An 18,563-nucleotide genomic window follows, 5' to 3' on the forward strand; every position below is an offset into this window, starting at 1 on the left:
TTTGTACTTCCCAGTCTTTTAAGGTTCTCAAACTGTGGACTCAGCAACATTGCTAGCACCTAAGAAGCTGTCACAAATGCAGATTCTCAGACCCTGCCCCAGACCTACCGAGTCAGACTCTGAAGCTGGGGCCTGGCGTTCTGTATTAGCAATGGAGATGTGAGTCTAACGCACACTTAAGTTTGAGAACCACCACGATTAGATCTAACCTCACTTATTGTCTTTCCTGCAGGGTAACATCATTTTGGGTGATTCCTTGGAACTTGCCTGTCACCTCACTTCACAAGCCCTGTCATCAGAAGTGCCAGGACTTTATAATCAACCATTGGGAACTGAAGCTCTTAGCAGCAGCAACAACAACAACAAAACCCAATTTCTTCATTTTCAGAACACGCAGTATGTAAATCATGACCCATCTTTTCAGATTAGTCCTTCTCCCAGCTGTGAAGGCCGCGTGCGAGGACAGCTCAATGCCTGCCAAATGTGTCTGTAGCTGTATTTGGGCTCATGTTATCCAGACCGGAAGTTAAATTAAAAATGGACTTTTAAATGATTCATTGCACAACGTGCATGTTTTGAATCGTGGCTATCACCCCATGTTCTTATCATGACCACCCAAAACGCCGGCCAAAAAAAGCCAAGTATGAGCCTGGTCAGCACAACGAGGAAGAAAACATCCTAAAGGTCAGCCCTCAAAGACCCCTTGCAGAGGAAAACCACAAAGATGGGAATTTTAAAAATGTGGCCATGTGGCCTGATCCTAGAAGCTGTAATGTGTATCATGGGAACGCTTTATACCCAAGAAATTTAAGAGGAGCAAAAGAAGACAAGCTTGAAAAGACAGGCAATGGAGCAGAGAGACTTTTGAACTGTTCGTGTTGAAGCCCTTTGATTTAGTTCAAACTCACCACAGCCTACAGGAGACTCAGAAAGACCACAGCATTCTCTGCAAGCTGCCACCATCTTCGTGGCCTACGGCAGGGTACTTTTATAACTCTCCAAACTCCATCTCTCAGTGTATCTCTCTCTATGCCGCGGAAGTGACTCCACCCACCTCATATGACTGTTATTAGTTTAACAGAGGTCAATACAACACTAATGCTTACTAAACAGTAGCTCTAACTGTTATATGTTAAAAACTTAAGCCACTAACTCACATACATTTTTGTTGGAACTGTAAAACGGTACAAACACTCCGAAAAACACAGTGTCTTATCAAGGTAAATATACATTTACCAAACCACCCAACAATCCCACTCCTACCATATTTTATTTATTCAACAGAAATGAAAACATACGTGTACACAAGACTTGTTCACACGTTTCACTGCAAGTTTTTTGTAAGAGACCCAAACCAGAAATACTCAAATAGTTAATGGGAAAGGGATTAAACAAATAGTATATCCGAACATTGGAATATTACTCAGAAACAAAAGGCCCTTGATACATACAACAGCATACAATAAAAACATGCTGAGTGACAGGCCAGACATGAACACATACTGAATGATACCACTGAAGTTAAAATACAAAAAGAAGCAAAGTGAATGCACAGTGATATAAAGGTCATAGTTGTGGAAGGTGGCACCCGAGGGGGCTTTCTGGAGTGATAAGAATGTTCTCTATCTTGATGTGGTGGCATTTCTACAGATGTTCCTATTTATCAGAACTCATCAAACTATACTTTTAATATGGGTATGGGTATATTTTATTGTATGTAAATTACACCCCAATGTTTAGTCAAACACAAACCACTGAGGTCCTGGGAGCGGGACTCCCAGGCGGGCCCTGAGCTCTCTTTCGAGCACAGTGAGCAAAGCCTGTGAGAAAAGCCTGCCAACGCTGGATTCTGGTCCCATTTACTATCTAGCCCTGTCAAAGCAGTTTCTGGGGCCAGGGATTTAGCTCAGTGGCACAAGCACCTGCCTGGCAAGCACAAGGTCCTGAGTTCGATTCCCAGTACCAAAAAAAAAGTAATTTCTTCCTGAAGGAGGGAACGAGGGAGGGGGACTGTTTCGCTCCAGCTCTCAGGGCTACTTGAATGATGGAGTGACAGAATTATTTGACAATGCTCAAAGCAGAATTGGAGTTCTGGTATGTGAGGCTCACAGCATACACCCAGGTGCCCAGCAAACCCATTTTCCCATCTACTTCCTGCCCTGCCTCACCCACAGCCAGGCCCTAGGACCACCTCCTGCCTTCTCTTGACCCACTCACTTCTCACCTCTACTGCCACCACGTTGGCCAAGGCCACCATCACTTTGTCTGACGACTGCAGTGACTTCCAAATGGGCTTCTTCCCTTAGTTTTTGCCCCTTCCATTCTTCATTCTCACCCAAGAGGTTATTTCAGAATTTGAGTTTTTTGCCTTTTTGAGATAGGTTCTCACTATGCAGTTCAGGCTGGCCCAGAACTCACTTTGTAGTCCAGGCTGGCCTTGACCTCGCAGCAATCCTCCTGCCTCAGCCTCCCGAGTGCTGGGATTACAGGTGTGCACCACTACGCCCGGCCTCAGAATTTGATTCTGATCATGTAACTCCACTCTAAAAAGCTTGAGTGCTCTTGAAAAAGCCTAGACTCCTCATCAGCCCAACATACAGGACCTCTTATCATTTCCTTTATCCCTTACTTCTCCCTAAGGCCACACTGCAGCCCACTGAAACACCTACCTTTCTCCATATGTACAGTATCATCCCTAGTCTTGGTTCCTCCTACAGGATGCTCCTTCTGCCTAGAAGATCATTTCCTTTCACTCTCTCACGTTCACTGTTTTTTCCTGGCTAACCCCAAACAGACATGTAGATCTCAATCCTGCTGCCCTCTCATCAAGACAAGAGGTCCCCTCTCCTACCACCACTTTAGCATCAAGCACTAGTTCTTCACCTGTAAGAGAGTTTGAACCTATCTAGAGTAGCAGATGAGCCCAATACCGTGGATTAACTTATATCCCCCCAAATTCGTATGCCAAAGCCCTAACTCCCAATGTAACTTGCACAGTATTCAGAACAAGGAAGTAATTAAGGTCAAATGAGATCGTAACACTGGAGTCCTAATTCAATAGGATAAATCTCTGTGTAAGGTGAGACACAAGCGTGTGTGCATGTGCTCTTCTTCTCCCCTCAGCCTGCCCCTGCAATTATATTGTAAGAAGACCGCTGTGTGCAAGTCAGGAAAGAAGTCCTCACAGGACCCACCATGCAGCAGGCCCAGCTCCAGTGAAGAGACTTCTCATCTCCCAGAATTATGGGGAAATAAATGTGTGTTGTTTAAGCTACCCTGTCTCTGTTATTTTGTTACAGTACCCGGAGCCAATCCAGGCACTGGGAAGGTCTGCTGTCTGGTTCACTCTTAAATTTCCAGAACAGAGCATCTGATCAAAGGTCCACACTCAGTAAATACTTGTGGAATTAATAAATCATCATGCTATGGTTGCTAAGAACCCAAAAGCAAACGTTTATGATAAGATGGTATATTATTCTGAATTATAAATGCAGGTTCTGACCTGAAGCCAAGTTTTTGTCCCTTGAAAATAGAGTACAGGGCCCGGGATTTAGCTCAGTGCCACGGTGCCTGCCTTGCAAGTGTGAGGTTCTGAGTTCTATTTCCGGTACAAAAGAAAACAGAGTAGAACAGTAGAACCCTAGTTTCCTGACAGGATGGAAATGTTCCCTATCTGCACTGTCCCGTACGCAGCCATCAAGACATGTGTCTACCAAGCCCTTGAAATGTGGCTCGTGTGACACAGGAACTAAATTTTTAGTTTTATTTCCTTTTAATTAAGGATTACATTTAAAGAGCCATATGGCTGGGGACTCCTGAACTTGACAGTGCAGGATCAGACAGTTCAAGCAAGCCTCAAGCCCTGGCCACTGGCCTCGTTATAAGACTGGTCAGTGTGCCAACTGTCCCCGGCACCAGATGTATAAAGCACAGTCAGTTCCCACGGAGCTGACACAGGTAGCTTTCAAGTAGTATTAGAGTGGCCTGGCACAGAGAAACTGGCAAAACACACACATAAAAGGGATAATGAGGCACCGTTTTGCAGAAATTGTGATGCTTTGCGGGCCTCCGTCTGCGATGCAAACCATCAAAGGGCAGGTTCATCCCTCAGTGACCAGACTTAATTGAAATTTAAGATCCAATCAAATCACCCAGAATTGAGATTTTTGGCAGCTTACATGCTTGGCTGTGAGATTCCTGCTGCTCTTCCTGTTTGCCAACCCTATAAGTGAAACCACGGGTTCCGGTAGCGTCCACAGCAGCACAAGGCTTTGTGCAAGGGACAAACAAGACTGTGATTACTCTGGCCCCAGTTTTTTAAAGAAGTATACATGGTCCTGCCTAAGCCACCAGGTGGATAAGGGCCAACACCGTCTCCCTGACTTGGATTTGCCCGAGTTGGAAGGGCATCTTCTCCATGAAAAATTACCATTTCAGGTGCCATTTTAAAATCTCCTACAGACAATTATGCCAAAACTTGATGGTAGAAGTATATGCTTATGCCCATTTACGTGGCCACACAACTTTCTACCAAGAACATTCTAACTGGTGTTAATGCCTATTGGTCTTACAGTTTACAGGAGGTTCAATCCCCAAGAGGTCTATCTCTGTGATTCCTGACACTGCATCTTTGGGCAAGTTACTTAACCTCTCTGAACATCTGTTCCCTCATTTGCAAGAAGGACTGAATATACCCATACAACTCACTAAGTTACTGCAAGGATAAAAATGAAGTGAGAAACCCACACAAAGATCAATATCCATAGAAACATAATTTGTAATGGTTAAAAACTAGAAATAACCTTTTTGCTTATCACAGACAAATGAAAAACAAACTTGTCCATCCCTACCATGGAACACTATACAGCAGTCAAAAGGGATGGCACAGACAATATAAATAAGCCTCCAAAATGAGTAAGCTGAGTGGAAAAGGCTAGATCAAAAAAGAGTAGGAGGTGTGATAAAAAAATACAGTGTATATTTAAATTTCTAAGAATTTATTACAGTAAAAGAACACTGCCACGGATCCTCCTCAAAATAACCCTTTACTTCAAGCACACTTATCCCATTGTTCTTGCCACTTTCTGACACAGTTCTGGAATTCCTCTTTCGTGAGTGTCTCTGGCTGCATTGTCACAGCTCCATCAATCTCCTGAATCGGTTGCAACATTTACCTTTCATGGCCATTTTGACTTTGGAGAAGAACCAGAAGTCACATGGTACAGATCCAGTGAATAAGGAGGATAAGGACACACCCTATGGTTTTTATGGTTTTTCTGGTTTTTCTTTTTTTTTTTTTTTTTTTTTTTTTTTACCCTATGGTTTTTATGGGGCTGCCTTTCTGTTGGATGGAACTCAGCAGCAGCAGTATTTTTTTCTCATATTTCATAAAGACACTTATGAAAGAGGCCTTCCAGAACTGCTTCAGAAAAATGGCAAAAATGATGGGATAAGTTTGTTCAGTGGGAGGGGAGGATTTTGAGGGAGATTAATGGCAATATGTCTTTTATTGTAATAAAGTTTTAAAAATGTAAACATTCACTATAACTTTGATAGCCCCCATGTGTGCTTTGTGATTCCATTTATATGAAATTTTAGGCAATAAAATCAGTGACAGCAAATCAGTAACTAACTAGGGATGGAGGGTTAGAAAAAAGGAAGGATGAGCAAGGGGCATGAGGAACTTTGCAGCAATGGAAATGTGTGCATCTCAACATGGTGATGGTTTTATGGGCATCAAACCCATACACGTACTGGAGTCCAAGTGCACTGTGTCCTCCTTTGATAAAGCTGAAAAATATGGGAAAAACTGAGACTGGGAGTATAATGTCCCATCCCTGGAGTGGGCACATAGAAAGCACGCAACAAACATTAGCTCCATGCTAGAGAATGGTGAATGAGCCCATCAGCAAAGCTGGTGATGCTGTCAAGGTAATGAGTCTGAATGTGTCACATGTCCACCCACATTTACATCTACTGGGACCCAAATAGTACAGACAGGCTCTTCGTAGCTAGAAAGTACAAACAAAGAAGATGAACAAAGTGATGAACAGGGCTTAGTCTTTGTCCTGAAGGAAACACAGACAGGTTTAAGACACAATGCAGGAAGAGTGTCCATGAAGACGGTATTGATAGCTACAGAACAGAGCAATTTTGATGGGATAGAATGTCGAGAAGAACTGATTCCAGATGAGTCAGACCTGGCAAGCACTAAGGGATGGGGGCTGGTAAAGAAGTGAGGAAGCTGGAAAAGCAGCCATAGCACATTGTCCTCCAGGAGATGAGTAGGAGAGAGTCCTCAAAGGGCAAGGGCCAATTAAAGAAAGCTCTGAACACTAGCTTGAAGCTCAACTTCATTTGCCCAGGGGAACCTGCCCAAGAGTTGAGCATGATCAGATGGGCTTAGACAAACAGGTCCTACTACATCTGGAGGGTGATTTGGCAATTTATCAAGAGGACTGACGTTCACATCCCTCAACTTGGCAATTCCTGAGGAAATCATCAGAAATGTACACAAGGATTTATGTACAACATTGCTTATCGCAACATTATTTATAATAGCTCAGAGCCCAAAATAACTCAAATGTCCAGTAAAAGGGGACTACTAAATAAATTACAGTATGCTGAGTGATTAAAACATATGTATCCATTAAATTATACTTTCAGAATATGACAGGGTGCATGCTTCACTCTACAATGTTGAGTTGCAAAAGAAGCAGGATGCAGAAATATATGTTGAGCATTCGTCTGATAAATATTTATTGATTATCTTTTAAGTGCCAGGGTACAGTGGAGACTCAAACAGACACAACCCCTGTCCCCACGGGAAGGGATTCTACCTTTTAATGAAGGAAGGCAGACAGCAAAAAAGGGGAACAAATGTCAATAAGCAAAACATACAGCTCTTTAGACTCTTAAGAAGTGCCATAGAGAAAATCAAGGGAGGGGAAGGATAGAGAGTTGCAGGGAGGGTAAAAATGTCAAACAGATGCTCAGGAAAAGCTTCGGAGAGAGAGGGTTAAGAAGATGAGGCAAAGAGATCTCTGGGGAGAACTTCCAGGCAAAGAAATGGGCAGTCCAGCAGCCGAAAGCGTTTGGGGGCAGGGGGAAGGGACTTCAAGAAAGAGCAAGGTCGAGGCAGCAGAATACGAAAAACGACAGGCAGGGAAGTGAGGCCAAAGGGAAGCTGGTGCCCCTCTGGAGAAGTGGGTGGAGCCCAGAAGGACTATAATTTGAAGAACAAGGGCAGAAGCAGGGAGCCAGGTGAGATTTCCCTGGGGCCGCCCCAGTTCCTTACAATAGGGATGTGTTCAGTTTATAATCAGAAAACAAATGATAATGCAATCAAAGACAGCGCAGTGCAGAGAAGCCGTGTGGCTGCTGCCACGGGAGCACAGGGAAACAGAGAAGGAGGCCAGGGAAGCGATTCCACTGACGAGGGATGCAACACCGGGAAACAGAATGGCATGTGTCCACGGAGCTTAGTAACAAGCAAAATTACTGTTCTTAATAATAAAAGAAACATAACCAAGATGCAAAAACTATGCAAAGGAGAAAAAAAAAGATTTCCCCTGTAATCTCAATACCCTAACAATCAGGATTCAACATCTTGGAATATTTTCCTCCTGTCTTTTTTCCTAGACAAGCTTTTCTTCTTCTCTTAGTCATACTCTAATGCCCAGTACATTACGGACGTGTAAAGAATCGCTGAACAAATAAATGGCAAATGCTCCAAACCTCTGTTACACTAGCTACATGAGATGTGTTTTCACACACAGTCTGCATAGGCTGAGATGAAAGAACAGTAGCCAGTAGCCGTGGATAAACAGAAGCCAGGGCCACAGATGACTGAGGTGTCCGAGCTGGCTGGGTGAGGGGATGTGGTGACATTAGTTTAAAGGGCCTTGGACGGAAGCAACTGGGTGAGGAAGATGGTGTGGTTGGTTTGAGTGACCAGCGGGTATAAATATGTCCTTGCAGGGATGCCCAGCTTCCCATCTCTCTTGCAGCTCAGGGAGCAGTGAAGCTTCCACATAGGAATGATGGCAGCAGGAAGAGAAAAACAGAAGGAAAAGAGGAAGGCAGTGGAGGGAGGGGAGGGATACCAGAAGGCCCTGCTCCTTCTGGAGTGCGCACGTGCGTGCGCGCGCACACACACACACACACACACACACACACACACATTCCCTCCTCCACTCTTGACAACCACCTAGGAGGTAGATACATCCTCATTTTATAGATGAGCGCACTTCAGGCCCAAGAGGCTCAGCGGCTTACCTAAAGCAGAGCCGGGACTCAAATCCAGAAGTATGAGGACACTTCCCACTCATGCTTCTCTATGTTCAGAGAAGCTTAAAACATACCCAGAAGCCCAGGGAGAAAGTGGCTTAAAATGCCTTAATGTTTCCAGTTTTTGCTCTTAACTTCCTAAAACCCAGAAAGAAGAGGGCTCTCTTTCTCTTCCAAATACATATTTTATGTATCACCCAACTTTTAATGATAACCCACCAGGCTCTGTTTTCATGCACTGGGGCCTTCTCTCTGCTGTTAGGCTAACCAGGCCCCAGAAGCCAGGACACGCGTCAGTCCGACTGCACACAGCAGAGGCTTAGCACATGCTCTGGGAAGATGCCCTTGACCATCACTTGCCAGGCCCCCGGGGGCCACTCCCTGCTCTCTCAAGCACTGGACTCTGGGCCACAGTAGGTGACCCCGACTCCCTCTGTCTCAAGTACAGCAAAGCCAAACCCAGGCAGATAAGAGAATGACCGTGGCCAGGTGATCCTCAGCAGACGGGAGAGAAGGTAAGCAGAAAAGGCAAACCTTGCTTTTTCCATGGAGGTTGCTACCAGAACCTGTAAACTGTGGGCCATGGGCCAGATTCAGTTTACCCATGTGTATTTGCTGGCTTTAATAGATTATAATTTTAATTTCAATTAGTCGCTGTCTTTTAAAAAGTGACTTTTATTCCACATAAAAATCTGGAATTATGTAAGCTGTGTCCTAGGCGACCCACCCGCTCCCCAACCTATCACCCCTCCGCTTCTCCCGACAGGGACAGGGCTGCATGGCGGAGTGGCCTCAGCACTAGGTCACCAGGAAAGCTACAGCTGGTTGGCGTGTACTCACCGGCACTCAGCGTTGTGAACTCCAGGAAGCGGTATTCATAGGCCACGTCTACCTTTGTTTCTACCTGAGGCCTCTTCAAAGTTGAATAAATATTCCCAGGCCGTTTCTCATCACGTTTCTCCAACTTGTTCAGTCCACAACCCATTTCAGCAGCTGCCCATAAAATGAAAACAAAAAGGGGGGAAAGGTGTAAATTTTTTTTTTTTCGAAGATTTTGTTTTAAAGCACCGCAGTAGAGAAGATCATCTAATCTTCCTGGAGAGTACACAGAAGGCCTCAGCCTGTAAGAACTCGAGGATAACTTAATACAGATCCTGAATACAGGGGACTATGTTCAGGACCCAAGCTGCTATCTCTTTCTCTTAGGACACCATTACCAGCCATCCCTGTGGTTTTTAAATGACAACAAAACAATACCTGTTTTACGTCTTTTTTCTCCATCTGAGGAAAATAATACCTCGGAGTGCCTTGGTTCCACTATAATCCATATACATGATTTAAAAATGGGACCTAAAAAGCAATACGGTGCATTATGGTGTCAGCTGCTCTATTAGAAAAACAAGAAACGTGTCACCTTCCCAATGGTTGCTAAGAGAGAATAATAAGTTGTTGTTACAATTCCTAAACTCTAGTGTCCTTTCTACCCTCAACAGTAATTATCTAGACAAGAGTTTATATTCATAAAACATCTCTAAAAAGTAGATGACGGTATTTTTATGGGCCTCATCTCAAAGTCCCTTTTCTTCTCTTTTAGACCAATCTGTGGGAAATAATAGTACGCTTCTACGCTCTTAGAGTCATTTCAGACCAAAATGAAAACTGACTGAGCACTAATAGCAGGGCCAGAAAGACTGGGAGCAGAAATTCATGTGTATTAGAGTGAAGATCTGCAGCTCTGTCTGCAAAGAGAATGGAGAAATGTTAAGATCGTGTGCATGTAGGGTGGGCAGAGCTGCCACTCTCTCGTGGGATCCAAAACAACACAGGCTCTCTGTTCGTTTAGGCAGGCTGACACTCCCGAGATGACTTTTCATCCACTCCCCCACACCTGAGTGGAAGGCGTTTTCCTGTTGTGCACGGACCCCGCGGCTTCCCTCCTCACTGGGCTCCCGGTTGTGTACCGACTACGAGGCTTCCCTCGGGCTCCAGTGCCACTGCCATCAATCTAGCTCACGAAAAGATTAACTGGCCAAGGGTATCACGCATAGAAACATGGTGACTTCCGTGTTTCCTTTTGGAGATAAGAATTTCCTTCTGCTCAATTCATTCACAAGATACCCAATTTCCTAAGGCAATTTGGCAAGCTCCAGAAAAACAAACTGAACCTCAAAACAGCAATGCGAGTGTGGGTTGGGGAGAGTGGGAGGAGATGGGTGGTGTAGTGAAAACCAGGCTATACTTTTCAGTAATTAAAAAAGGAGTCTGGAAGAATGGATGGGAACAGGAAGGCTTACTTATGCCTTAATAAAGGAACATTAGTGTCCAAAGGCCTGAGCAGACATGATTTATGTGCAATCTGCGTGGACTGATTACTTGTAAAATACTCTGTAGTTCTGCAGATATAATAGCTGATGTTCAGAGGCCACAGACTTCACTGCTGCAGAGCAAGCTAACTGGCAACCGCCAGGGCAAATCAGACAGGAAATGAACCGGGAGGCCCCCGAGTGCTGGGAACAGGTGGCCATGGCGAGACGGCACCACTACCACTAGAGCAAGATGGCAAAGAGGCCAAAATCTCACCACGGTGCTCATTCATGCAGATTTCCTGCACGTCTGCTACGGGCAAAGCACCATCAGGGATCCGGGGAGTGTGGTCTTGGCCCTCAAGGAGTTTAGCCTGGTGTGAAAAGAAGGACACTTGAATTATAACCCAGGACAAGAAAGGCAGAAGCCCAGAGAGGGGGCTTCAGACAGGTTCTGCAGCACAAATCTGGAATGTGACTATGAAGAGATGCAGCAAGGGTATGAAGAGCAGTGGAATGGAGGCAGGAAAGCACGCACTGGGCGTGGGAAGGCCACGTAGTCTGGCAGGCTGGGAAGACAGCGTAGGGGTAAGGGTGTCGGGGAGTCAGGGCTACCACCATTCACCCATGTAGTGCTTTCCTGAGCATGAGAAAAGGAGGCTGGTGATGCTCTTTCTTCCAACGAATGCAGCGTGACTTACAGAGTAGAGCAAGGGCTGCATCTAAGACCCTACCCATTCCCTTGTGAGCAACCCTTACAACTGTCCGTGACAGGGGAAAAGTTGAGTGAAGCAGAACATTTTGAAACTGATCATGACTAGCTAGTCATATAAAGAAACATGGAGGGAGAATAAAATTTTCTTAGGTATGGCATAAAAGCTCTAACCACAGTAGGAAAATCTTGATAGAGTGGCACAGATTAAGATTAAAAATGTCCGTTCCTCAAAACACACTTTCAAGAGTGAAAAGGCAATTCGGCTGCTGGATGAAAGTACAATATGGGGCTGGGGATTTAGCTCACTGGCACAGCGCCTGACTGGCAAGCGCAAGGTAGTGAGTTCAATTCCTGGTACCGGAAAAAAAAAAAAAAAAAAGAAAGTAAAATACATTTACCTAGTGTGAACAGGTCAACCAGATCTCCAAAAAGGGAAATCTCTGATGTATAATGTTAACACTCGCACGGGGCAGATTTCAAGCTACGAACCTGATGTCATGGGCCCGAGTCAGGAAGAAATGCCACTCTTAGCTCTCACAAGCTAATGAGTTGGCTCCTGACACCATTGCATTCATTCACCGGTGCAGTTGAGTCCACTGTCAAAGGACTCCTACAAACCAGGTAAGGAGGGGCTGGGAATTTAGCTCAGTGGCAAAGCACCTGCCTGGCAAGCGCAAGGTCATGAGTTCGATTCCTGGTACCAGAAGAAAAACAAACAAACAAACAAACAAAAACCAGGTAAGGAACAGACAGGACACAATACCCAAAAGTAAGTCTGTGAGATGCCAGATCACGTATATCACAGTGAGGACTTTGCACAGATGACCGCGGAACAGATGAAAAGCGGCTTGATATCCTTGCTCAAGTGAAAGGCAGATCACAAGGAAGCTTAACCCGCATCTCTAGAATAGCTTAAACGCTTTTAAAACTGATAGTACAGGGTAAGCACCCCCCATCCAAAATTCCAAAATCTGAAATGCTCCAAAATGTAAAACTTTTTGGGAGATGATGCTCAAAAATGAACTTCCACAGCATTTTGGCATTCTGGTTTTCAGATGAGGGACGTTCAACCAATAAAGTCTAAGCAAACACTCCAGGATCCAAGAAGCTCCAAAATCAGAAACACTTCTGATCTCAAGCACTTCAGATCTGGGCTACTCAACCCGTACCAAGTACTGGTGAGGATGAAGCCAATGAATTTCCCTACCCTGCTCACGACAGTGCAGTTTGTACAACCACCTTGGGAAACCGGGAATAAGTAGGAAAACCAAATACAGTGTATTTGTACTCTGTAATTTCTAAACTTCCTCTCCTAGGCACTGTATATGACAACAAAAATTTGTCATGTGTACAGACACGAAGGCTCACAATAGCCAGACATGGTGACACACATCTGTAATCCAAGTACTCTGGAAGGCTGAGGCAGTAGGATCGCAAGTTCAAGCACAGCCTAGGCTATTTAGTGACTTAGCAAAGCTCTGTCTCAAAATAAAAAATAAAAAGGGCTGTCTGGAATGTAGCTCAGTGAAAAGGCACTGGGTTCAAGCTCCTTTACAAAGGAGAAAAGGAAAGGAAAAGAAGAAAAAAAGAGAAAAAGAAAGCAGGCAAACTCACAGTGTCACTATTCATAAAAGCCCAGTGCTAGAATCTCCCCACATAAATGCCTTACAGTAGAGGAGATAGTGTGGCATGTTCACACAGCAAAATACTATGAAGCACGGAAAACACAGACACTAAGAGCACATGCCACAACATGGGTGAATGCCAGCGCCTTTGTGGTTTGAGCATTCACCCATGTTGTTACGTGTGCTCTTAGCAGGTACTTTTTTTGTCCCTTTACGACAAAACAGAAAAAACCACTTGAGTGTTAGAAGCTGGGGTACTGATCACCCTGGTGAGCTGAACGGGAAGAAGAGGGGCTTCTGGGGTCCTGATCATACTGTTCCTCGATCTGGACACAGGTTACGCAGGTGTTCAGTTTGTGACAATCAGTGAGCCACCCCGGAGACTGCTTACCAAATTCATGCACTTGCCCAAGCTCAAATCTCACCAAAATGTTCAAAAATGCATGAATAATACCCCTCACAGTAAAGTTAGGTTGGAATAAAAGCAAGACACAAAATTTACATACTGAGTTTCACTTGTGAATTTAAACTGAAAGCAACGTTTCCAGAGGCATGTTCATCCGCGGTTAGCTTCTTCAGTGCAGTGACTTGTAGCTACATTACAGAGTGCAGGAGGTGGAAGAACTGTCTTCTGCATCAGGGTCAAGGCACGTTTATCCTGGGCCCAACCTGGGACACAACGGACACAAGCCGAGGGGGCACAGGTTGACAAGCAATGGGAAGCTGTCAGGCCTCACTCTGGAAGGCTGGGGATCACCAAGAAATAAAACCTCTTCTTCAAACAATCCTCCCGTTTGTACTACTCTGTTACATAAATTCCAGCATTACAGAGTTACTCTGTTGAAGTAAGAATTCCCCTTCAAAACTGCAAGTATCTTCAGGGAAAGGGCAATAAATTAGATTCCTGGTAGCCACTAACATTTTAGTATGATTTAATCCTATCTACAATTTTCTAGTTATTTTTTAAAATTTTAATTTAATTTCCTCTGTGAAGGATAGATCACCTGAAACCAGAAAGGAAAAGATGAACAAGACACATCCAGAAAGAGCTGAGGGCAGAAGGGGGCAGGTACCAAGAAGCATTAGAAAGATCTCCAATTCACAACTTTGAGTTTAAGATCTCAACCAGACTGTTTTAAACTTGAAGTCTCTGCTCAAGTTTCACCCAAAGGTTATGTACTTGACGTCAGAGGACATAAAGGGCTCTGGGCAAATCAGCTATGTGATTAGACACAGAAAAAAGTAAACAGTACTAGCCAGCAGAAGACCTGTAATAGCTGAATCTTTGAGGTCTCGAACTTTAGAGATTCATTTCTTTGGAGTGTGTGCAACCCTGTTTAAGCAACTGCTTTTTAAAAAGCACAGAGTTTTTTGGGAAGGAGACACACAAGGCAGTTGCTGGCCACCCTCACCCCATCAATCTAGGAAAGACATTAATATCATTCCAAAAAGATATCCATTACAGCCAGGAAAATCTAGGTTACAAAAAAGGAAGAAAAATAAGATATAACAGCGCTTTTACATCGTAAGCTTGAGCACTGCTGCACAGAACACCCAGCACCACGCTCACAGCAGAATCCAGCAAGAGGCTGGGATGCGTTTGCACCTTTGAGGGCAGCATCAGAGGAGCTGAAGGAAGAGTCTAGGGAACAGGACTCCAGATGCAGGCAGGAGATGCCAGGCACGGCTGCACATTCCCTCACCCACACTCTCAGGGGTTGTCGTCCTAGAAGCGAGCTCTCTCAGGGGTCAAGGGCTCTGGTAAAACGGAAAGTAAATAGTAACTGAGATGGTTTTGAAACATGGCTCCAGAATCCAAGACACTCCTCTCACGGTGCAGTGGGGCCTATGTCGTCTCTCTACCTTTACATGCGGTCTGTACTCCATGACTACACGACCAAGGAGACATGAGAAGGGCCACCTATGTCTCATGAGACCTCCCCCAAGCACTTTATCTAGGGGCCATGGAGCTCTTGCAGGTCTGCCCCTCCGAACTCCTACAGTCACCTCACACGACCCCTCCAAGGGAACTCAGGCTATGTATTCTGGGTTGACTGTTTTATCCACTTTGACGGACAGTTGAATAGGCACTGGGTTTTTTTCTTCTGTCTTCTCAACAGCCATCCCTGTGCTACGTGTGTCTGAGTCTTCCTAGCAGCAGGGGATCAGGAGAAACTTTCCTCGAGGTCTCAAGAGTAGAGGAAAGAGAGGAGCCATTTCTCCATCTGTGGTGAAACGAGGGAAAACAGCCAAAATATACATACAGTTCTCCGGCAAAAACTCGCTAAGAGTAATTAGAACTAGAGGCTTTCTAAGGAGGGTAAGAAAGAAAATCAGAGCAAGGTTCTGAGACTAACTGCATGGCGAAGCTGTTAAACACAGCAAATGAGCAGAAAACTGCTCGAATGGTAACACCTTGGAAAAGCAACATTCTGCGGTCAAAGCTAAAGTGCAGTGTGTCTTCAGCACACAGTGGACCACCTTCCCATCGGAACTGTCACCCCACAAGCAAGGGAACTCACGTTCCAAAATTCATTCATCTGTCTATTCGTTCAGCTTCTACTCAAGGTCTGCTCAGAGTCAGGCCCTCAATTAACAAACAGAAAACGCAGGAAAGCCACGCCTGCCCTCATGAAGGTCACAGATGAAAGAGGACAAAGATAATCAGCGCACGCTGCACAGCACAGATTGCTGTTCCAGAAGTCTGGGCAGAGCAAGAAGCATTCAGAGAAAAATGCTGTTCCTCCATCACAGAGCACATCGCCACAGACTTGGCCCCAGATGAATCTGAAGAGCAATGGGACATAATATCCTTTGTCATTTTAAGTGCGGAAATCGCTATTTTAAAAGTTATTTCTAATTTGTGTTTGAAATGCTTCCCAAGATGTCCATAACTCATTGGAAACTCATTTCCAAAGGATCACCTTCTAAAAATATTCAGTTACAGTTTATGAAAGGTTCACTTTAAAAGCTCCTTTTTACTATCAAGTAAGCGTGCACACATTTAAATGATAGGGGCAATAAATGTAGTTATATTTTCAAATACAAATTAGTTTCATTAGGAGTGAGCCCTCATTTACCACACTTGCCACTAATCGGAGGCAGCCTGTAAAGCTAATTTTAGCAAATGCCAACACCTCATGACAGGCAACCAGAGACAGAGCAATTATATGCAATGATGCTGGATCAGCTGGCAAACTCATCTCTTATTTCTACACTCAGATTCCCTATTTGAGATTTAAGTGTGCTTATTACATCACTCAGTCACTCAAAGTAAGAACTGGTGATTCAAATTAGGAAGTCCTTACATAATAACATCTCTCTTGATCCAGAAATATACAAGGGGTGATCAAAATATATGGTGATATTTAAATTTTAAAATTTTATTACAGTAAAATACATTTTTTGCTTTTAATCCCTCTCAAAATACTCCCCTCACTTTAAACACACTTATTCCATCATTCTTGCCACTTTCTCAAGTGGTTCTGGAAGTCCTCTTTTGTAAATGTCTTTTTTTTTGGTTTTTTTTTTTCTGGCACCGGGAATTGAACTCACGACCTTGTGCTTGCCAGGCGAGGCGCTGTGCCGCTGAGCTAAATCCCCAGCCCCCTGTAAATGTCCTTATGAGGTGTGATCAAAATCCTGATAAATGCTACTTCTGAGTGACAAAGCAGTGAAAGGCATGATCATGGAAACATTACACTGTGTCCTCATCCACCTTATTCACCTGACCAGGCACTTTGTGACTTCTAGCTCTTCCCCAAAGTCAAAATGAAAATGAAAGGCAAATGTTTTGTATTGATTTAGGACATCAAGGCAGCTACAACAGTGCAACAACTGACACTCATGAAAGAGCACTTCCAGAACTGCTTCAGAAAGGGGCCAGAATGATGGGATAAGTGTGTTCAAAGCAAGAAGTATTGGGGCTGGGGATTTAGCTCAGCGGCAAAAGCGCCTGCCTGGCAAGCGCAAGGTCGTGAGTTCGGTTCCTGGTACCGGAGAAAAGCCAAAAAAAAAAAAAAAAGCAAGAAGTATTTTAAGGGAGATAAATGGCAATACGTCTTTTGGTGTAATAATTTTTTTATTAGCACACGTTTCCAGTAGACAATGATTACATTTATCATAGGGAATCAGTCCATATACTGTACATCTTAATTCTTTTTTTAATCCCCTACCCATGCCCTCCCTCCTTGCTCCTTCCAAATCTTTGTCCTTTTCCCATTTGAAAAAGCTCTATTTTTATCATTTTTCCCCTCACTTCTTTTTTTCCACATTCCTTTCCTTTCTCTCAACCCTCCTTCCATCTCTTATTCCCTCATCCATTTGTAAAAGATCTCCCTATTTCCTATTTATCTATTTTCTATTTTGTTCCTTATATATTTCTTATATATTTCTCATGTAAGAGAAACCATGTGATGTATAAGCTTGTGTGTCTGACTTATTTCACTTAACATTATAGTGTCAACTTGCATCCCTTTACCTATGAATGCCTCAAGTTTGCGCAGGAGGGTTCCACTGTGTATACACACCACATTTTCTTTACCCAGTCATCTGTGGCTGGGCATGTAGGCCACTTCCAAGATTTAACTATTATAAATTGCACTGCTATAAACATGGGCATGCATGTATCACTGTAATATGATGCCTTTAACTCTTTGGGAAAGGTACCTAGAAGGGAAATAGCTAGGTCAAGTGGAATTTCTAGTTTTAGTTTTTTGAGGAAACTCCACACTAATTTCCATGATGGTTGCACTAGTTCATAATGTATTCCCACCAACAATGTAGAAGTGTTTGGTTTTCCTCCGCAGCCTTACTAGCATCTGTTATTATTTGATTTCTTGATGCTGGCCATTCTTTCTGGAGTAGGATGGTATCTCAATGCTCTTCTAATTTGCATTTTTTAACTGTCAGCAATGTTGAACATTTTTTCATTTTTTTTTTTGGCCATTGGTACATCTTCTGTGAAGTGTCTGTTCATTTCAGTTGCCCACTTTTTGACTGTGTCTTTTTTGGAGATGGTCTAATTTTTTTGAGTTCTTTATACATTCTAGGTATTAGTCCTCCGTCCATGGAATAGCTGGCAAGATGTTTTTTCTCATTCTGTGGGTTGTCTTTTCACTGGAATGGTTGCTTCCTTTACTGTGCAGAAGCTTTTTAATCTGATGTGACCCCAGTTGTTGATGCTTGCTATTATTTCTTGTGCAATGAGTTCTGTTCAGAAGGTCCTTACCTATACCTAGGCCTACGTCTATATCTTCAAGAGTTTTATCTACTTTATAGTCCAATAGATTGTTTTTGTTGTAATATTTAGATATGTGATCTATTTTGATTTTAGTTCAATATACGCTGAGGTATATGCACCTTCTGCATGTGGATATCCGTCTTCCCAATACCCTTTATTAAAGAGGTTAACTTTTCTCCTAGTATAATAGTTTTTAATATGAACATTCACTGTATTTTTTTTTATCCTACTTCATAAATGAAAACCTGAAAAATCAGGCAAACTATTCAGTTGGTGTAAAATTTTGATTATCCCACAAACATATTTAAAAAACCCAAGAATAACTACAATTTACACATCAAAAGCATTTATGATCCAATGGTAAGTATAATAAAAGAACATTAATAAAA

At 43.5% G+C, this 18,563-nt stretch overlaps 1 protein-coding gene across 1 annotated transcript in view; it reads right to left on the bottom strand.

Moving 5' to 3' along the window:
• The window catches only part of Rftn1 (raftlin, lipid raft linker 1), a gene marked incomplete in the record, with an annotated part of 196,131 nt that overhangs the window by 165,558 nt on the left and 12,010 nt on the right, over nucleotides 1–18,563 (bottom strand). The window contains 1 exon segment of the mRNA XM_013515694.1: nucleotides 9,130–9,282. Coding sequence (XP_013371148.1) covers nucleotides 9,130–9,282 — 153 coding nt within the window.

Source organism: Chinchilla lanigera, unplaced genomic scaffold (assembly GCF_000276665.1).
Source record: "Chinchilla lanigera isolate Chin_1 unplaced genomic scaffold, ChiLan1.0 scaffold00029, whole genome shotgun sequence".
Lineage (NCBI taxonomy): Eukaryota > Metazoa > Chordata > Mammalia > Rodentia > Chinchillidae > Chinchilla > Chinchilla lanigera.